Genomic DNA, 17827 nt, shown 5'->3' on the forward strand with positions numbered 1-17827 from the left:
TACTTCGTCCTGGGCGTTCTAGGTATTAACTACGACAGTGGGTGCCTAGGCCAAAAAAACTAAATCCCTAACATTTAGATTCCGCTCCATACAACATGCATGTAATGAAAATTATTCAGTTGGTCAGTGATTAACTTTTGGGTCCAAAAAGTCCAAAAGTCAAGTTCACAAATAAGGTATAAACTACAATACTACATACTGTACATACAGATGTTAGGGACTTCATTTTAGCCTGTACAGTATCCATGTTAGGCTTGTCGACAAAAATGTCGACAAAAATGTAAATCTCATCTTTTTCCATATTTGTTTTAATAACTGAATGAGCAATTAACCAACCAATGGTTGGTCCATTAAGCAATTTGTGTCAGACCTGTTCCGTTTGAACCACCTTTCTGAAATGCCTTCCTGAATTTAATTTGATTCGACACGTCTTTAGAAGTCACTGTTCTGCTACCCGTGACACACCCAAGCTAGATGAACAACTGCAATGTGCGATCCATGACTCGTATGTGCATAAAGGTACTTTCAGATGGGCATCGACTAACGCGAGACGTTGTTGCCTGGATCAGCCACAGGTCTGCTCCAGATCTGCTCATGAGGGGCGCGACAACGCAAGTGTAAAAAAAAAAAGAAGCTCAACAGAATCCAGGTCTATAGTCAGTCGCGGGTGTGTGCACGAAACCAATTTCATAGGGTCACGTACACTTGGCGTTGTTGCCCCTCAACTTCTCCGCACGTATAGAAAAAAAAAACGCAGGTCTCATTGAAAATGAAGTTCTATAGGCACGTTAATCGCTGCCCATCTGAAACGACCATAAGTCACCGTTTCCACTCAACCAACAGGCATTTCCCCCACTTGGGTGGCCTGGGGGAGATATTGCACTTATGAGCTTCAAGGCAGCACTACTCGTCAACCCGGCCGGTGGTGTCCGACTATTTTTTGGAATTAAAATTCTTCTGTCTAGTCGTCTAGTTGCGTTTGGCCCAGTTTCTTGGTCCTCTCTTTCTAGCTATAATAAATCCCACTGCAATCTGTGTCTCTGTCTGCTTCCCCTGATCCCCCCCACCCCCCCACCTATAGGCCTCCAGCCAAGGAGAGGGGTCTGACCGTCCTAATAGACAGCAGACAGGCCCCGCCCTCCGCGCTCTGCCTCGCCAGCCTTAAACGCTTCCAGGTGAGACGAAAACAAAAGCTGTTTAGAAAAGAAGAGAAAAAGAGAAAGAAGAAAAGCGCTCTAATGCGATAAATGTTTGTTGGTTTTGTTTACTCCCCACAGGTGGGAATATTATGTTTGTGTGCTTTTAACGCCCCCGAGGCCTCGACTGTGGTGACTTCAGTGTGTGTGTGTGTGTTTGTGCGTGTGTGTGTGTGTGCGTGTGTGTTTCCAGGCGTTGGTCGACGGAGGTCTCGGCTCTGCTCTGATCCTGGTAGAGGAGCAGCAGGAGTCCCCTCCCACTCATGACCTGGAAGCAGTAGAGGTGACCTCTCATACACTTTACACACTAAAAAGGCTCATACATAGTCCAGTTTTAGGTGATAACTTATCCCCACCCACCCAACTTCTAGACCAACAGTGAAAGCTCTATGAGCTTGTAGATCTGCTATTTTTCAATAGCTAAATTACAACATAATGTTTAAAACACCAAAAGGGGTTCCCTCCCAGAATGGTTTAATCTGTACTAGCACAGAAGTCCTGACGTCAATCGTTCGTCCCCTGGGGGTCGCGGAAGTATTTCTCTATGGAGAATAACATTGGCTCGTCTTAAAAATCTGTTTCACACAACAGGGAACTTCTGGTTTGGCTGCCTGCTGGCTGTCTCTCACTGCACAACAGCACCAAAACGTTAAACATTTCTTTCCTACTTTTGCCGCAGAGCTTAAAAAAGACCTATTATGTGTTCGGTGTATTTCCCCCGCATCACGAAACAATTACGTCAAACTCGATTTGATGACGTCGACGTCGTTTCACGTCTTCGGGGCGTATCCAGGGCAGGCATTTCACGGCGGCCATGGCCGTCGTTGCCCTTCTCTTTGTCCGTGTGCCCCTCGGAAAATTATTTGCCCATGTGCCCCCGAGCGCACACAGCTCTCACTCACTGACACTCGGCCCAGCTGGCACGGTGCTTCAAGATTATTATCACACAGAGCCCGTGTGTTAAGACCAACGTGACTCGTCTGCATGGATATAAACTCACAAAACAACACCACGCAACAGCATAGACTGCAGGACTCCTCCACCATTTACCACGCTATCGTCTGCTACGTCAACTTTGACAGAGTCAATTGTTTAAACAGCCAACGCTAATATCACTAGACAAACGCTAGCCAAGCACCAGAGGGCGCTCACTGTACACTACGAGTCGCTACGCTTAATAATCATTCATTTCTGTATCAATGCGGACATAACGTGGTAAATGTTCATAAGCACACAATTGTACAAAATGCTAGGATTGATCATAATCTGAGGCTGAATGTATTTGTGTCCCCTTGTGTCCGTCCTCTCGGTGTCTCCTCTCCAGGTCCACGTGGTGCGGGGGACAGGCGTCCTGCAGCAGTATGTGGACAAGCAGCAGCTGCCCACGGAGATGGACGGGGACTACAGCCACTCTCATTCAGACTGGCTGGCCTTCCGACTGGTGAGAGAATATAATACCTGGTTTATACTTTACACCAGGGGGTCTTTAATTAACAAGGGGTCCTCAGAGTTACTACAGGGGGGGGGTCTCCAAATCACCACTCAGTTCACACGGGTGTGATTTTTTTTCTTTCTCCGAAGACCCCTGATTTATACATGTTCACCCAATCTGTACGCCCAAGTCGTCACCTATTATGACATGCCCAGAATCTGGGATGCTTAGGAGTTCATGTGGTTATATTGCAACAGCTGTACAACGATACAAAGACTAAACAAACACACCATGAAAAATAATCCCAACATTGTCAGCTCAAAAACAACATGGCTACCAGACCAGTGCAACGTTCGGCACATTAAAGTCAGTGGGGATGAAGGACATTCTGCTCCTATATTGGACGTTATCAGATCTGAACAGCAGATCTGGGGTCAGCGTCCAGATGGAAGGAGCTGTGGTCTCTAAAATGACTGTTGAAGGGCCAAGAGTATGGCCGGAGCATTCCAGAATGGCTTTGGCCATTTCCCACAACAGCTTGTGTTGTAACGCAATAGACATGTCTTTTGTCCGTGTTTGTCGCACACTAAAATGATCTGACAGCAGAGGGGTGGCCTTTTGTGATCCTGCACAGACTGTTCTGGTTACCTGTTTGTTTGTATTGACTGACTCCACAAATTACATGTCAAGATCAGTGGTCTGTGCAGTTTAGCCCACATAATAAAAAAAAAGCAGAGTGTGGCTGAGAGAGAAACAGATGCCGTTGTTGGCTCGTTTTACAAACGACATCGTTCTTTTTTTCTCTTTCTTTTTTGCCCCTCAAATGAGAGCTTATGGTCAAACCAAACCACTGTGCCTGGGGTTATTTATAACTATTTACTAGGTCGACGTCTTTGCTCTTCAATCACTGTTTCATGACTGGAGGTTCTCTTTTAAAATCGACGACCACGTCTCGTAGTTTTAGAGACACGTGCGGGTACACACACCTGCAGCTAGCACATGTATCAAATGTGTAAATGTCCCTTGTTGTCTTTGTGGTTTGTGGGGGCATTGCCGGTCAGCACTCCATGGCTCTGGTGCTAGTTCTTCTGATGTTGTTGTTGGACTTGTTTGACCCGAGTGGTTTAGTTAGGGTCACCGAAAGAAAGCCCACGAGCAAAATGGCTGTCAAGTGGGGTCAATCGGTGTGCTTCTTTCCTATTGGTTGACTGGCGCCCAGGTCAAAGGTCACCAGCGTTGAACTCTATAGGCTTTAGACACAGCTTCAAGGCAGTGGTTCTCAGGTCGCCCCCCCTGTAAATAACTTTCATCCAAGGCACCCCTGAATGACTTTATAGAACCTTACATTTATGTCATATAGAGAGCAGTGGTTCCCAAACTTTTTCATGTCAAGGACCCCCACATTGATACTAATTAGCCTGCGGACCCCCATTTGAAAACATATGCCTGCAGGGACCCCCATGAGAGAAGATTTTGTACGGCTCTAGCAGTGATTCTCAACCCGTTTATTTTCACGGAACCCCAGTCTGACATGCATTAGACTACATTTAATGGCAGAGTTACAGACCCATAAGGGTACATTTGGTTACAAACTATCATTTAGCTGGGGACCCCCTGGAACTGCCTCAAGGACCCCTGGGGGTTTCCGGACCCCACTTTGGGAACCACTGATACAGAGCGTCGCAGTCCCGCAGCCCCCGACGAGCGGCCCAGAATGGAATTTCCAATTAGATTTTCCCATAAATGTTTCAGAAAGTATTTATTCAAAGCCTCGGACAAAGCCAACTCGGATCATGACAAATCATGACAATAAACATTTAACATTAAAGGACCACTTCACCACTTTTCAACCTATCTTCATATAGTAGGTCCTCACAAATAATCATGAAAAAATGGCGCTGTCTGTGTCCCATGGGAGGACTGTGGGCAGTTCAGAAACCGTCTTCCAGTGACATCATCGATGGGGAATACAAGCTAATAAAAACTGCAGGTTTACTAGTCCTGAAAAGTTGCAATGCGAAAATGGAAGCCATCGTTCTCACGATAATGAAAATCTAAACATTTTTGTAAAAGAAAACTTGTTTAAAAAATAATCTGCCTAATGATGATGTCACTGGAAGAGGGTTTCTAAACTGCCCACAGCCCTCCTATGAGACACAGACTGAGTAGAAAAAAATCGTGCCATTTTACAAAGAAGAAAAAAAGGGCATGGGTACAACACCTTTTTGTTGTTTTTCTTCTTTCTAATTATTTATTCGGCCCAATCTTTTGGTCTATTGTCATGATTTGTCACCATCCGAGTTGGCTTTGTCCGAGGCTTACAGGTCTTTATATATAAAAAGTAAAACACTTTTTGAAACGTCTTTGGGGACAAATGTATGGGAAATTCTCTTCCGGGCAGCTCGTCACCATGAAAGGGGGGGCGGGACCGAGACGCTGTATTGCTGTACAGAAATAATACCATGTACATTTTAAATCTTTCCGGCCGAAGGCCTGCACTTTTCCACCAGGGGGTTGAACCGGTTCAGTTCTGTCGTTCCAAACATGTTAATAATATTCCTTTAAGTTGGACGAAACAGCTGTCACACACCACATAAGAGAGATAGATGTTCTTATACAGACCTATGTTTAACCCATTTTGACCTGAGATCAGATTCTAAAAATGTCTTCTACATCCTGACAGTTTTCTGAAAAAGCTATGTTTCTATGTCAGTCGTTCTTTGATTAAAAAAAAAATAGCAGACCTACAAGCTCGTAGCGCGCCACTCGGTGGCGCGCTATGAGCTTGTAGGAGCTTGTAGATCTGCTATTTTTCAATAGCTAAAGCATAACAATAATGCTAACACCAAAAGGGTTCCTGCCCATGGTGGCACAGTTGGTAGTGCTGTCGCCTCACAGCTAGAAGGTCCTGGGTTCGATTCGCGCTCGGGACGCTGTGGGTGCTGGCGGCGTGTTTCCTCCTCCGCGTCATCAGTGGCCATGCTCGAGGCGGGGTTGGCGAAAGGGCCTTTCTGTGTGGAGTTTGCATGTTCTCCCCGTACCCTCACAAAAAACATGCAGTAATCCTGGTCTCTAAACTACCTCCCCCTGGCCAGCCGGGGCGCCTGATGGAGGGGAAAGGAACTGGTTGGAATAACGTGTTCCTTCCATGCGTCCAACCAGGGAAACTCCCCCCTGTCAGGTGTAAAGGAGCAACTTGGACACTCAGGCATGAAGGAAGCATGGGTTCAAGTCCGTTGCTCTCCCCTTGTCCCCCATATATGGGGACTAGGTTGGTGGAGGGTGTGTAGAGCCAGGATCACATTAGATAATTGACACAGGGGTGAAAAATGGGTTACAAAATCGTGGGAAAAAATAAAAAAAATCCACTGTATTATGTTTTAAAGTGCAAAGGGCAGCGTGGTTATCATTGCAGTTAAAAAGCATAGAGAGAGAAGTCCCATGCAGCAATGAGTCTATGGCAGCCACATTCTGCACCAAATGCAGGCGGTGTTTTGATGGATTCCTTGCTGAGAGTTGAGTAGAGGGCATTACACTGTTCCAGGGCGAGTGACAACTTTATGACAACTTTATGTAGGTTTGGGTTAGAAAGTACTGGTCTGATTCTGTGGATGGTGGTTGATGTGGTTGAATGGTGTGAGAAGTCTTCAAATAGTCTTGCCTATGTGTCAGTTGTCTACATAAACGTTAATTATGTGTGAGAGTATTATCCTTGACTCCAGAACAATTATAGAATAAAAGTTGAAAGTGAAATAGAGGCGACGTCCCTCTTTTTTTTTTTTTTTAAGATATTTTTTTGCGGCTTACGCCTTTTATTTATTTTTTTGAAGGGACAGACAGTAGGCTGACAGGAAACGGGAGAGAGATGGGGGGATGACATGCAGTAAAGGCCGTGTCGGGTCCGGGAGTCGAACCCGCGGCACACTGCGACTGGATTACCAGTCCGGTGCCCAGACCGTTACGCTACGGCCTGGGCCGGCGACGTCCCTCTTTACTCCGGTTTTAGTTGTTTGTTTTTTGTGTTTTCACTGTTGTTCTCTCTTTTATTGGTTTGTTTGTTGAGGTGAGGTGTTTTCTTTCTTCATGAGCCTGCAGGGCTTTTTTATTCTCTTAAAATTACACACTATGATTCTTTTTAATGGGGAAATAAAAAAGACTAAAGTCTGAGGAGGGAGGGAGGGAGGGGAGTGTAAGGAAGAAGGACTTAAGGAGGGGAACAAAGGAGTGAAGGAAAGAGACAGTGACTAGAAAGAGATAGAGATTTCATCAGCACTAAACAGATGGATGCGTGGTGGTGGTGGTTCCTGTAACGTTCACCGCTTTGTGAAAAATGTTATTGTAATGATGTTTAGGACACTTTCCTGAGGCTTTTATGTGTTTTATGTGTCTGTTAAAAAAGGTAAAAAGTGAAGTATGGAGCCCTAGGGCCGGGGATGCCATTCAACAGAGTGTATCGCCTCTGCCGGGCGTATGTATGTCTCAGTATGTCCAAAACTGTTTCTTTTCATGGGCATTCATTTAGGAAAAAACACCAAGAGTTTGAATATGGAGATAAGAGGTTTCTGCATGCCCGACAGCAACGCTATAGAGCGTCGCAGTGCCGCCCCCCTCGAGAGACCCGGAAAAGAGTTCATTTTCCTCATAGACTTTTCAGAAAGTATTTATTTAAAGACGTTTACGCCGCGGACAAAGCCAACTCTTGTCGTGACAAATCATGACAACAAACACAATTTTTCGGGGCTGAACAAAATAATTAGAAAGAAGAAGAAAAACGGCAGGTTACAACACATTTTTTTGTTGTTGTTTTTCTTCTTTGTAATTATTTGTTTGGTCCAAAATATTGTGTTTGTTTGTTCCCATGATTTGTCACGATGTCTATGGGAAAAATGCATTCTGGGCCTGGCGTCGTCATGAAAGGGGACGGGACTGCGACGCTCTATAGGGTTTAACTTTAAGTGGTTAGTTGAGAGAGAGAGAGAGAGAGAGAGAGAGAGACAGCATTGAGAAAGAGGAGACACTTGAAAGAGGAGAAGAAGACATGGGAGGGACAGAGAGATGGTGGAATGTAGGAGGTGGAGATCAGTATAGCTGGATGGAGGTTGAGGCGAGGACGTCGAGGTGACGTTGGATGTTATTGTATCGTTAGTATCATTTGGAGCAGCTGCGTGCATCATTGCAGCTTTGCATCGTCACGTCACTGCATGGCTTCCATTGACAATGAATGTTAGACTGCATCGTTCGGTCGGCTATTTGAACTATTTTAAAATGTTTAAAAAAAAATATATATATATATATATATATATATATATATATAAAATATGCCTAAAACGTTTAGAAATAAGAGGGTGAGGTGGCGCGCAGGACAGGGCCCTAATTAGAGAGCAGCAGCTGGACGGCGGTGGAGGTGAGGAGGTTGATGGATGTTAAGGAGGAGTTGAACCTGGGAGGCATGCAGGGGGAGAGAGAGAGAGAGAGAGAGAGAGGGTCACGCAGACAGCTGGAGTCATGCAGGGCAGCCAGAGAGAGAGATAGGGAGAAGGGAGTCACGCAGACGGCTCGGGACTATAGTTTCCCAGACAGTTTCCAACTCTGATGAGTTTGTCTAAACACTCCTTTCCCCCCCGCCCTCTGCTCTCCCCTTAACCTTTCTCATAAACCCACTCCCCGGAGGGAAGTAACTTCTAAAGGAACATGTCCCCATTTCAAGCTGTTTCACTACCTCCCATAGACTTGGAGTACATTAACGCATTTAACGGATTCTGTTTACACTATACAACAGGACAGACGCACGCACGCACACACACACACACACACACACACACACACACACACACAGCTAAATTATCTGAGGCAATTACAATATCCTTTTTTTCCCTGAACCCTTAAATATTGTATATTTACAAAATGGTAAAACACACACAAAAAAATCTCTAATCCCTCTTTTTTTTCTTTTTTTCTTTCCTCCTTCCAGAGTCTGGAGAGTCTGACGGAGCGCTGTGAGAGCGCCATCTCCCTGCTGGGAGAGGCACTGCAGTCCATGGACTCTGAGCCAATACCGGAAAATATAAGGGTAAAAGTGGTCCTATAGCCTTAGCATTAACTAAACTTCTCTTTTTTGCCTTTTTATGCATTTTTCTCCCCAATGTTGTCGTTATACAAACTGATTCTTCTCCACACACATCTGTGTGTTGTCACTGTTAGGTAATATATCAAATGCATAGAAATGGTAATTGGGTGCAGTACTTAGTTTAGACAGTACTTAGTTTAGACTAGTCATTTGGTTAGACCAGTCATTAGTCCTATACAACTACAACCTCAAACCCTCACCCTAAACCTAACCTACCACGGGGCAGCACACCTAAACCTAACCTTAACCCATGTCTAACCAATGACTAAACTAAACTAAGTATGCACCCCATGGTAATCTAGGATCATAAACCAAGGACCTGACATCAGTCTAAAAACAGTATAATATAAAAAAATCTGTACATTGAAACTATACAAAATATAGGATGCCAGGTCAACAAATCTGTCTACATATCTAAATTGGGACCAAATGAACCATTAGGGGGTCTGTAAAGCCACACCAAAGGGTCACCATGCAGCAACTCTTTGGCTCCAAACGGTTGCAAGGAGTTAACGCTAAAACCGTCTCGACCCTGTGGGTGTGGTTTGGGGCCGTTGAATTCCATGCGTTGAATCACTAGGGTGAACGTGTAACAAGACATATCACACCGCAGGGACAATGATTAAACCGCCTTGACCCTTTGGTGTGGTTAGGGCTTAAAGGAGAATTCCATGCTAGAAGGCTTTTTTACCTTTCTTACCTTTCTTTGTAGTCGTTTGTCCCCACCAAAGAGGTCCAGGTGTTTTTGTGTGCAGAAAGTCCTTATTGGCTATTTCCCCTACCATAAGCCCTCAATGAATTGCATTGAATTGAATTGGAATTGAATGGGGCTATGGGGTGTTGTGCTAATTCGCTTATTTCCATCGAAATAAGTAGTAAAGTGTGCCGCTTGAGATATTATTTAGATTATGAAGAGAGGATATATACAACAAAAAAAACACCCCATAGCCCCATTCAATTCCCATTCAATTCAATGCAATTCCAGTTAGGGCTTATGGTAGGGGAAATAGCCAATAAGGAGCTTTTGCACAAAATGACACGTGGACCTCTTTGGTGGGGACGTAACAACTACAAAGAAAGGTAAGAAAGCCTTTTAGTATGGAATTCTCCTTTAACTGTGCAATTTGAGAACCCATCGGCAAGTAAAGGAGAAACAGCGCCCTCTTTTCCTTTTGAACTTGCAACAGTCTTGCGAGAGAGACTATATAGCAACTCTGAGACCGTACAGAACGGAACCAAAATGGACGTCCGTAAGGGTGTGGGGGGAAAACTATCGGCTTCCTTGGCCTTTCACTGGCAGCGTGCACACCGCACGGATGGAAGAGCTCGTAGACGGCTGGGCTCCCAAGGTGGCCATGTGCCGTATAAGAAAAAAGACCCCTTTTGTCTGTTTATATGTTTGAGGTATGACAACAAATAAACAGTGTGGTCGTCTCGGTAACCCACTGCTCCAACAAACAGCTGCGGCTACAGTACCGCTTGTTTGAACACTGTCGTTATGGTTACGCGTCACGAGCGCTGATTTAAAACGCTAATGCAATGAGCTGTCCCAATAGACGATAATAACAGACACCTGCCAGCTATAATGGGAAACGAGAGTATCCTCCGAGGCGATTGGTCTATAGTCTTGATGAAACATTATTGTTGTCGTCGGGCAGAAGAATCTCGTATCTCCAAATGTCCATGATATTTCTACTTTTCATGTTTCTTTCATGCCTTACTACTTCATCATACTATAGTGTCACACATTATATAGGTATATTAATAGGTGATCTTCAAGCGATGCAATGCGTTGTGAGCTTTTAGATCTGCTACTGTATGTTTGCAATTTTTACATTTTCTAAAAGTAAAAATTTTGGACATACGAGTTCTTGCATAAATCAGTGGTTCTCAAAGTGGGGCCTAGGGGCTCCTGCAAAAGTTGTTAGTACAGCATCACAATCATTTTAACCACTTTTTTCCATTTATGTTATAGCTGCTATAAAATAGCAGATGTACAAGCTCACAAGTGGATCACTTCGTGCCGCGCTGCGAGCTTGCACATCTGCTATTTGTGAAATGTTTTTAATATGAATTTGGGGGTTACCTTGACCTGACTTTCTATAAATGACATTTATATAGTTTTAGGGTTAATGGCACGAGACACAGACGGAGGACTTTTTTTTTTTTGAGCGTCTCGTCTCAGGAGGGAAACTATATGAATGGCCTAAATTCCTGCTCATGGGAAATGACAATAATGGGTCTTAACCGAGGGAATAGCCCACATACTGTACTGTACTGTACATGCCCACTAAAATAACCACAGCACCCCTCCCTCCCTCTCTCTCTCTCTCCCTCCCACCCTCCCTCCCCTATACAAGGTCATAATAGTTTTGGATTTTTCATTATTTTTTAGTTAGTTTTGACAATTGTTTTTCTAATTCAGGTTGGTTTTAAGTCGTTTTTAGAGCGGGGTTGCTAGTTTGTATTAGTTTTTTTATTTTTGTGACAACGCTTAGTTTTAGTTTAGTTTTTATTCATTTTAGTGTTAGTTTTATTTTATTTATCATACTTTCAAAAAAGGTAGAGTAAGTAGGCCTATTGTGTAATTAAATTATCAACAAAAGATCAACAAGATACAATTAAAACAATATATATTCAGTTACTGTTGGTAACTAACAGCATTTTGTCTATAATTTCTGTTAGTTTTAGTTAGTTTGTAAACACACAATACAGTTTCAGTTAGTTCTCGTTTTTGTTATTTCCTTAGTTTCCGTATATATATAATAATAATAAATATAAATATATTATAATCTCCCTCCCCTCTCAGGCTGTGCCACTAAGCATCGACAAGCACAGGCAGCTGATGACGAGCGTCCTGGCCGACCAACGGCTGACCGAGCTGCAGCAGAGGGGCGGTGCCTGGCTGGCGGGATTGGCCAATAGCGCGTCTGGACTGGCACAGAAGTCCCCCGACTGCAGGTACTTATAGCAGCCTTGTGCGGGGAACCCCTTTTGGTGTTAGCATTATGCTATGCTTTGGCCATTGAAAGATAGCAGATCTACAAGCTCATAGCGCGCCACCGAGTGGCGCGCTACGAGCTTGTAGGTCTGCTATTTTTGAAAAATCGTGAAAATATTTATTTCAGAAAACTGGAGGATTTAGAAGATTTCTTTTTAATGTTGAGGTCAGGCCTAATTATGTTTTTTTTTATGGGTTAGTTCTCAGTCGCCACAACTGATTTCAGTCATCAGTCATATCTGTGAATGCATGCTGCACGACGTGTTGTGAGCTTGTAGATCAGCTATTGTCAGTCATTAGCCTAGTTGTTTTAAGATGAAAGAGTATTTGAACTAAAGTGATCAAACTAGCAATAGAATACAAGTTTAGAATCATGAATGGACGTGTTGGTGAACGAATGGTGTGTTACCGAGAGAGACGCAGCTTCTCTATACAGTACATCTCCTTACAATGGTGTTTTACCGGAAATAGCGCGTGACTGTGCGTCTAAGAACCGAAAGTGTAGTATTTCTATGTGTTGTGAATTTAATTATCTCATGCTGTCTGAATGGCAGCCTCTGGTGGATATTCCCCACTCCCTGCATCCATAATGAGACACACCTGTTTGCCATCACGCCACTCAACTCATTAGCCAATCACAGTTAGGTGTGTGACACATATAACCAGCAACTCACTCCACACTCCTCACTCAGTCTCCAACCTTCACACAGGAGGCCACACGCCGAACCTGCAGCTCCCAATGAGACTAACCAACACCACTCACTTTTCTATTTTATTATTGTCCATGACAAATAAACCTGCTGTTCTGTTGCAATATACCTCGGTGTCACATAATTATACTCTCTCTGGCCGGAGAAACTTTAAGATCAGCTCACATCCAACAAAACTAACCAGCAGAGAATATTTATTACTATGGGTACCCGGTACCCACCATGCTGTCATCGGTTCCAACATGGAACTGAATTTCAGTACCCTGAAAGAATACTGGACAACTCACCCCGGTTCGTGCCCGTTTTTCCTCCCGGAATTTTCCCCAGTGAGGGGGTTATAACTTTGTAATATGCTATTGGCTGTTTGTATTCTTTTTGGAAAAATATAAAAAGATACTCCTGTGGAAAGGCTATATTATTTTACTTATATTGGCCCTATGAACAATTTAGTATTATTTAGTTAGTTTTATTTTGTAAGGTTTTGCCCACTCAAATGGTACCTCGTCAGATAATCCCCACATAGCCTACAACAACTTCTGTGAACAGACTTCACTGTAGTAGCTTTTCATAAATTATATTTATACTGCTGTCATGAAAGTTTATAGTTAGAGAAATTCAATTTGCAGAAGTGCATTAATGGCGATAAAGAACACCCTCGAGTGTAATATTGCAATTATACTGAAATTCCACCAATCAGATTGCTTCCTCGATTATGACCTGTTGTATAACAGGATATAACTTATACAGTCGGGGTGGTTTGGTCTCCCTGCTATTCTATTGAGACATTTAGATCATGTTTCCTAGGTTGGACGCGACCTTTGACACCATTCCTGTTTCTGCTTTGACACAAATTTTGACCTGAAGGTCAAAGTTATATTTCTCCCCAATGGGTTAAGCAGGCTACGCTATAGGCTCTATTAGCTCAGTGGTACAAATGTCAGCTCTTGTGCAGATCTGCGTTCAAAACACACACAGTTACAGTTATATTTAAATGAACACTTAAATGAATCACTTGGCCTGTGAGCTAATTTGTATGTCCAATTGTCCATACATTATGTCCTATTAGTGTTCTTGCTCAAACGTGAATCTGTGAAAATTGAGATCACGATTCTCACATGATTCTATTTTTTTCCATGAAAATGTGTATTGTCTTTAGTCTGTAGTTGCTGAACATTACTACATTCCAAATGTGGCAAACGACTGTGGCTTTAGACGTACAACATCATCGTGCTTGACTTCAATTTAGGCCTGACCTCGAAATAAATAAATAAATCTTCTAAAACCTCCAGTTTTCTGAAATAAATAGTTTCACGATTTCACATATAAGAAACTAAAATGAATTGGTCAGCCAACCAGTGCTGCACGATTCTTGCTCAAATTTAGAAATGAGATCGCATAGGTGTCTGAATCTAGATCTATAGATTTTATTTATTTTGTATTCATTTGATTCATTTGATAAATTGTGCAGCACTATATTTCCTAGAGCAGCAACGTTCAAAGTGAGACAATAATAGTTCCCCTGGGATACATGGATCAGTCTATAGTGGAGAGTAGACGCAACATAAATCTGTGATTTACCTCCCCAAACAATCCTTTTGAGGGTCTCAGGGGGGGTTCATGCAGTGTTGCCATTTCCACTTGTTATTATAAGCGACTTTGTGATAGTTTTTCTTATAAATTATAAATATTGGAAGTTGCGGGTTGCGGGTTATTTTTGTGGCCTTGTTTCTAAAGTGTTGGTTGCTTATATTGTTTATACCAAACATTTTCATGTCAAGGACCCCCAAATTAATATATATATTTGTCTGCAGACTCCCATCTTTGAAAATAATGTTTGCCAGGGAGTGACCCCCATAAACAATTTGTGTTGTTAAAATATCCCACATTTTCCTCAAGATTCTTTTGACCATAGCAGATCTGCAAGCTCACGACGTGTCACATGGCGACGCATTGTGAGCATGTAGATCGGTTATTTTCAAATAGCTGGTTTAAAGGGCTCATGTAGCCCAGATCTCTTCTTTTGGCCTCGTTTTTATAGACCTAAAACCCGGCGGCAACACTGGGCACATGACTGGGCGGGAACCCCCTTTTGGTGTTAGCATTATGTTATGCTTTAGCTATTGAAAAATAGCAGATCTACAAGCTCATAGCGCGCCACCGAGTGGCGTGCTACGAGCTTGTAGGTCTGCTATTTTTTAAAAATCGAAGAACGACTGACATAATAGAAACATAGCTTTTTCAGAAAACTGTCAGGATGTAGAAGACATTTGTCGAATCTGATCTCAGGTCAGAATGGGTTAAACGGTTTGGAACCCCTGTCCTATAGTGTGGTAAATGCCTCCCCTTCAAAGGGAATGTTGCAATGTGTGTCACAAAGATGACATTGTGCTTGTATAGTTTTGTCCAGATGCAGAAGTCCTCTGCTCCGCTGCTGGCTGGATGAACCTTCAGATTCTTGACCCAGATCTGTCTACGTTTTGTCTGTGTCTAGGAGGCTGGCGTCGTTTTTAAGCCAGGGTTAGATTAGGGGAGTGCTGAAATCTGCTCGAAAACAAAGTAGAGGAAATGGATCCAGACACCAGTGCTGTTGCTCATGTTGTGTGAACCTCAACACAGATCTCAATGCAGCCATTTGAGGTCATTGATACAGACAAGACAGATGTATCTGTGGTCGCATATATAGAGCTTTTTCCTTGCATAGAAACGGCACAGTTTCGACTCGACTCTTACTAGGCACGTAACGATACACTCAACTCACGATACGATACGTATGAGGTTCACAAATGACCGAAAAATCTTTTTTTTTTAATGATTTATCTTCCCCCCCAAGCTTTTTTCACAATTTTAATTTAACTACATTGCAAATGTTTGATGGCATCTTAGGATAGATGTAGACCAGGGGTAACCAACCAGGGGCTCGCGAGCTACCAGTAGCTTGCGGGAACCTTTCAAGTCGATCCCGAAGTGTCTGCAGCAATACACAGCAGAATGTCGTTCGCAAAAAAAGAGCAGATCTACAAGCTAACAACGTGTAGAGGCTCGATGCATTTCAGCTTGAAGATCTGTTCCCCTTGCTTCCACCGCACCGCCCTCGGCCCTCCCCCTTTTAGCACTCTGTGCTCATGTGCTGTGTGTCTGTTGTTCCCCTCGCAGGCAGCACACAGCGCAATGAGAGCATCAGAGTGAACGCAGCATGATAGCGTCCCCGACACGTTGAATATTATTCAATATTATTATTTGTAAAGTTCGAACGCCAACTTTTAACACTGCACGGCTGCACGCACAAATAAAGAGTGCACTCGGCACTCGCACATGACGGATTATTATCGATCAAAACAATCCTTAGCGTGTTGCACAGCATGAATGATAAGTAATCACCGACCTGGCTGGATAAATATCACTATGACAAATTGTCAAAATGTTTAGTGCCGCTGTCAAAACATGACAAGATGCTCGATTGTGAATTAAATTGTAACATTCTCCTTGGCTTTGACTGCTTCAGACAGAACATCTGACACACAGCTACGGTAGACTATTAATTTACTAAACTGTTAACTTACTCGGCTGCCTACCGTTGCTCGTTAATCAGGTCACACAATGGATGGACCACTGATATTTATCCATCCAGGTCGGTGATTTTGTAACACATGCTTTTGTAAGTGACGCTAAGGATTGTTTTGATCGATAATAATCCGTCATGTGCGTGCGCGAGTGCACTCTTTATTTGTGCGTGCAGCCGTGCACAGTGTTTCTCCCACGTTTGGTTAAAAGTTGGCGTTCAAACTTTACAAATATGTGAATATTCATTGAAATGAGAAACAAAATATTGTGCTGTAAAAGCAATTCATGTCCTTTGCATTTTGTTTTATTAAAAAAAAAACTCAACTCAACAAAGAAGTTTATTTGTATTTTTGTCCTAATATTTTTTATTTCTAATACATTTGTCTTAAAGCGCAAATAACATACTTTCTAAAATGGCTTTTAATATTTAATATCATATTGTCTATGTCCCTCAAAGTTATTTCTAATGGTTTTGAGCCTCAATCACCACTGATATAACCAGGCCTTGTCATTTCTTTCTGGACTTTGAAAGCAGTTTTAGCTGCAGTACCACAATGTCCTGAGGTGGTGGGGGTGCAGATGCAGATTATTTAATATTTGAGTCATTATAATACTGATGCTAGATAAAACCAGGTTGTTTCCATTCCATGCCAGCTTGGAAAATCGACAATGGTGGACATTGTAAACAAAGTGGAAATGCTAATTTGGAACTGAATACTTAAGAAGAGGAGGAATTATACAAAGTAGGGTGACATTGATGACATCACGATGAGGCCAAAATCAGTTGAGCTGTTCCTGAGAGCAATTTCTATTAAAGCACCTGATATGATATGAAAGCCTGATTGTTCAAAATTGGTTATTTGTGGGGATAGAAAACACATATGGGAGCTCCAAAAACAGAAAAGAGTTGAATTCTATGTTATAGGTCCTTTAATATTATTTGACATTGATAATATAACTTACTATAAGTTTTTATTCTTATTTAAGCTTTAGTCTTTGTGTGGATGTGTGCACATGCATTGAGCCTGTCAGAAATAGCAAAAAAACAAGTGTTTTTTCTAACACGTTTTAGTGGTAGATCTTGGCTTACAATTGGGAATAAAATGGGCTCTTGGGCTTGAAAAGGTTGGTTACCACTGATGTAGACCTATTCGACAGTGCAGAAACATAATTGATGTATTAATGAGCATCAACGACCATCACCTGGGTACAGACACATATACAGCTCCCCTCTGCACAGGTCTCTACTACTGAAAGTGACTACATCATTTCTCTCCAAAAGCACTTGAATATGATGGAAATATGATTACAGCTCACATTTCATATCACACACTAGAACCCCTTAAAAATAAAAATAAATAAAATCGATTTTTATTTTTAATAAATCGATACATATCGTCGGGGATATAATATCGATATATATCGATATACGATATATCGTTACATGCCTAGACGAGACAGATGTATCTGTGGTCACACATATAGAGCTTTTTCCTTGCATAGAAACGGCACAGTTTGACTCGACTCTTACCATTTTGTTATGCCTCTCCTCCTGGCGACAGTGTTCATCCGTCCGTCCTTCGGCCCATCCCGACCTTGTGAATGGGATATCTCGGGAACGCCTTGAGGGAATGTCATGACATTTGATATACAACTGATTAGAAGCAGGTGGTCAATGCCATGGTCAAGGTGACTGTGGCCGCAGTGGTCCGTCTGTCCCAACCTCGTGATGTATCTCAGGAATGGACGCATTGAAGGGAATCTCGTGACATGTAAACATCGGCAACTATAGCCGGCGGA

General features: G+C 42.7%; 1 protein-coding gene across 1 annotated transcript in view; it reads left to right on the forward strand.

Annotated features, from left to right (window-relative positions):
• The window catches only part of arhgef40 (Rho guanine nucleotide exchange factor (GEF) 40), a 113907-nt gene that overhangs the window by 50639 nt on the left and 45441 nt on the right, over window positions 1-17827 (forward strand). The window contains exons 9-13 of the mRNA XM_083788741.1: window positions 1082-1175; window positions 1390-1479; window positions 2521-2637; window positions 8600-8698; window positions 11565-11716. Coding sequence (XP_083644867.1) covers window positions 1082-1175; window positions 1390-1479; window positions 2521-2637; window positions 8600-8698; window positions 11565-11716 — 552 coding nt within the window. The remainder of the gene's footprint in view (window positions 1-1081; window positions 1176-1389; window positions 1480-2520; window positions 2638-8599; window positions 8699-11564; window positions 11717-17827) is intronic.

The sequence above is a fragment of the Protomyctophum parallelum genome, assembly GCF_964188405.1.
Source record: "Protomyctophum parallelum genome assembly, chromosome: 18".
Taxonomy (NCBI): Eukaryota; Metazoa; Chordata; class Actinopteri; order Myctophiformes; family Myctophidae; genus Protomyctophum; species Protomyctophum parallelum.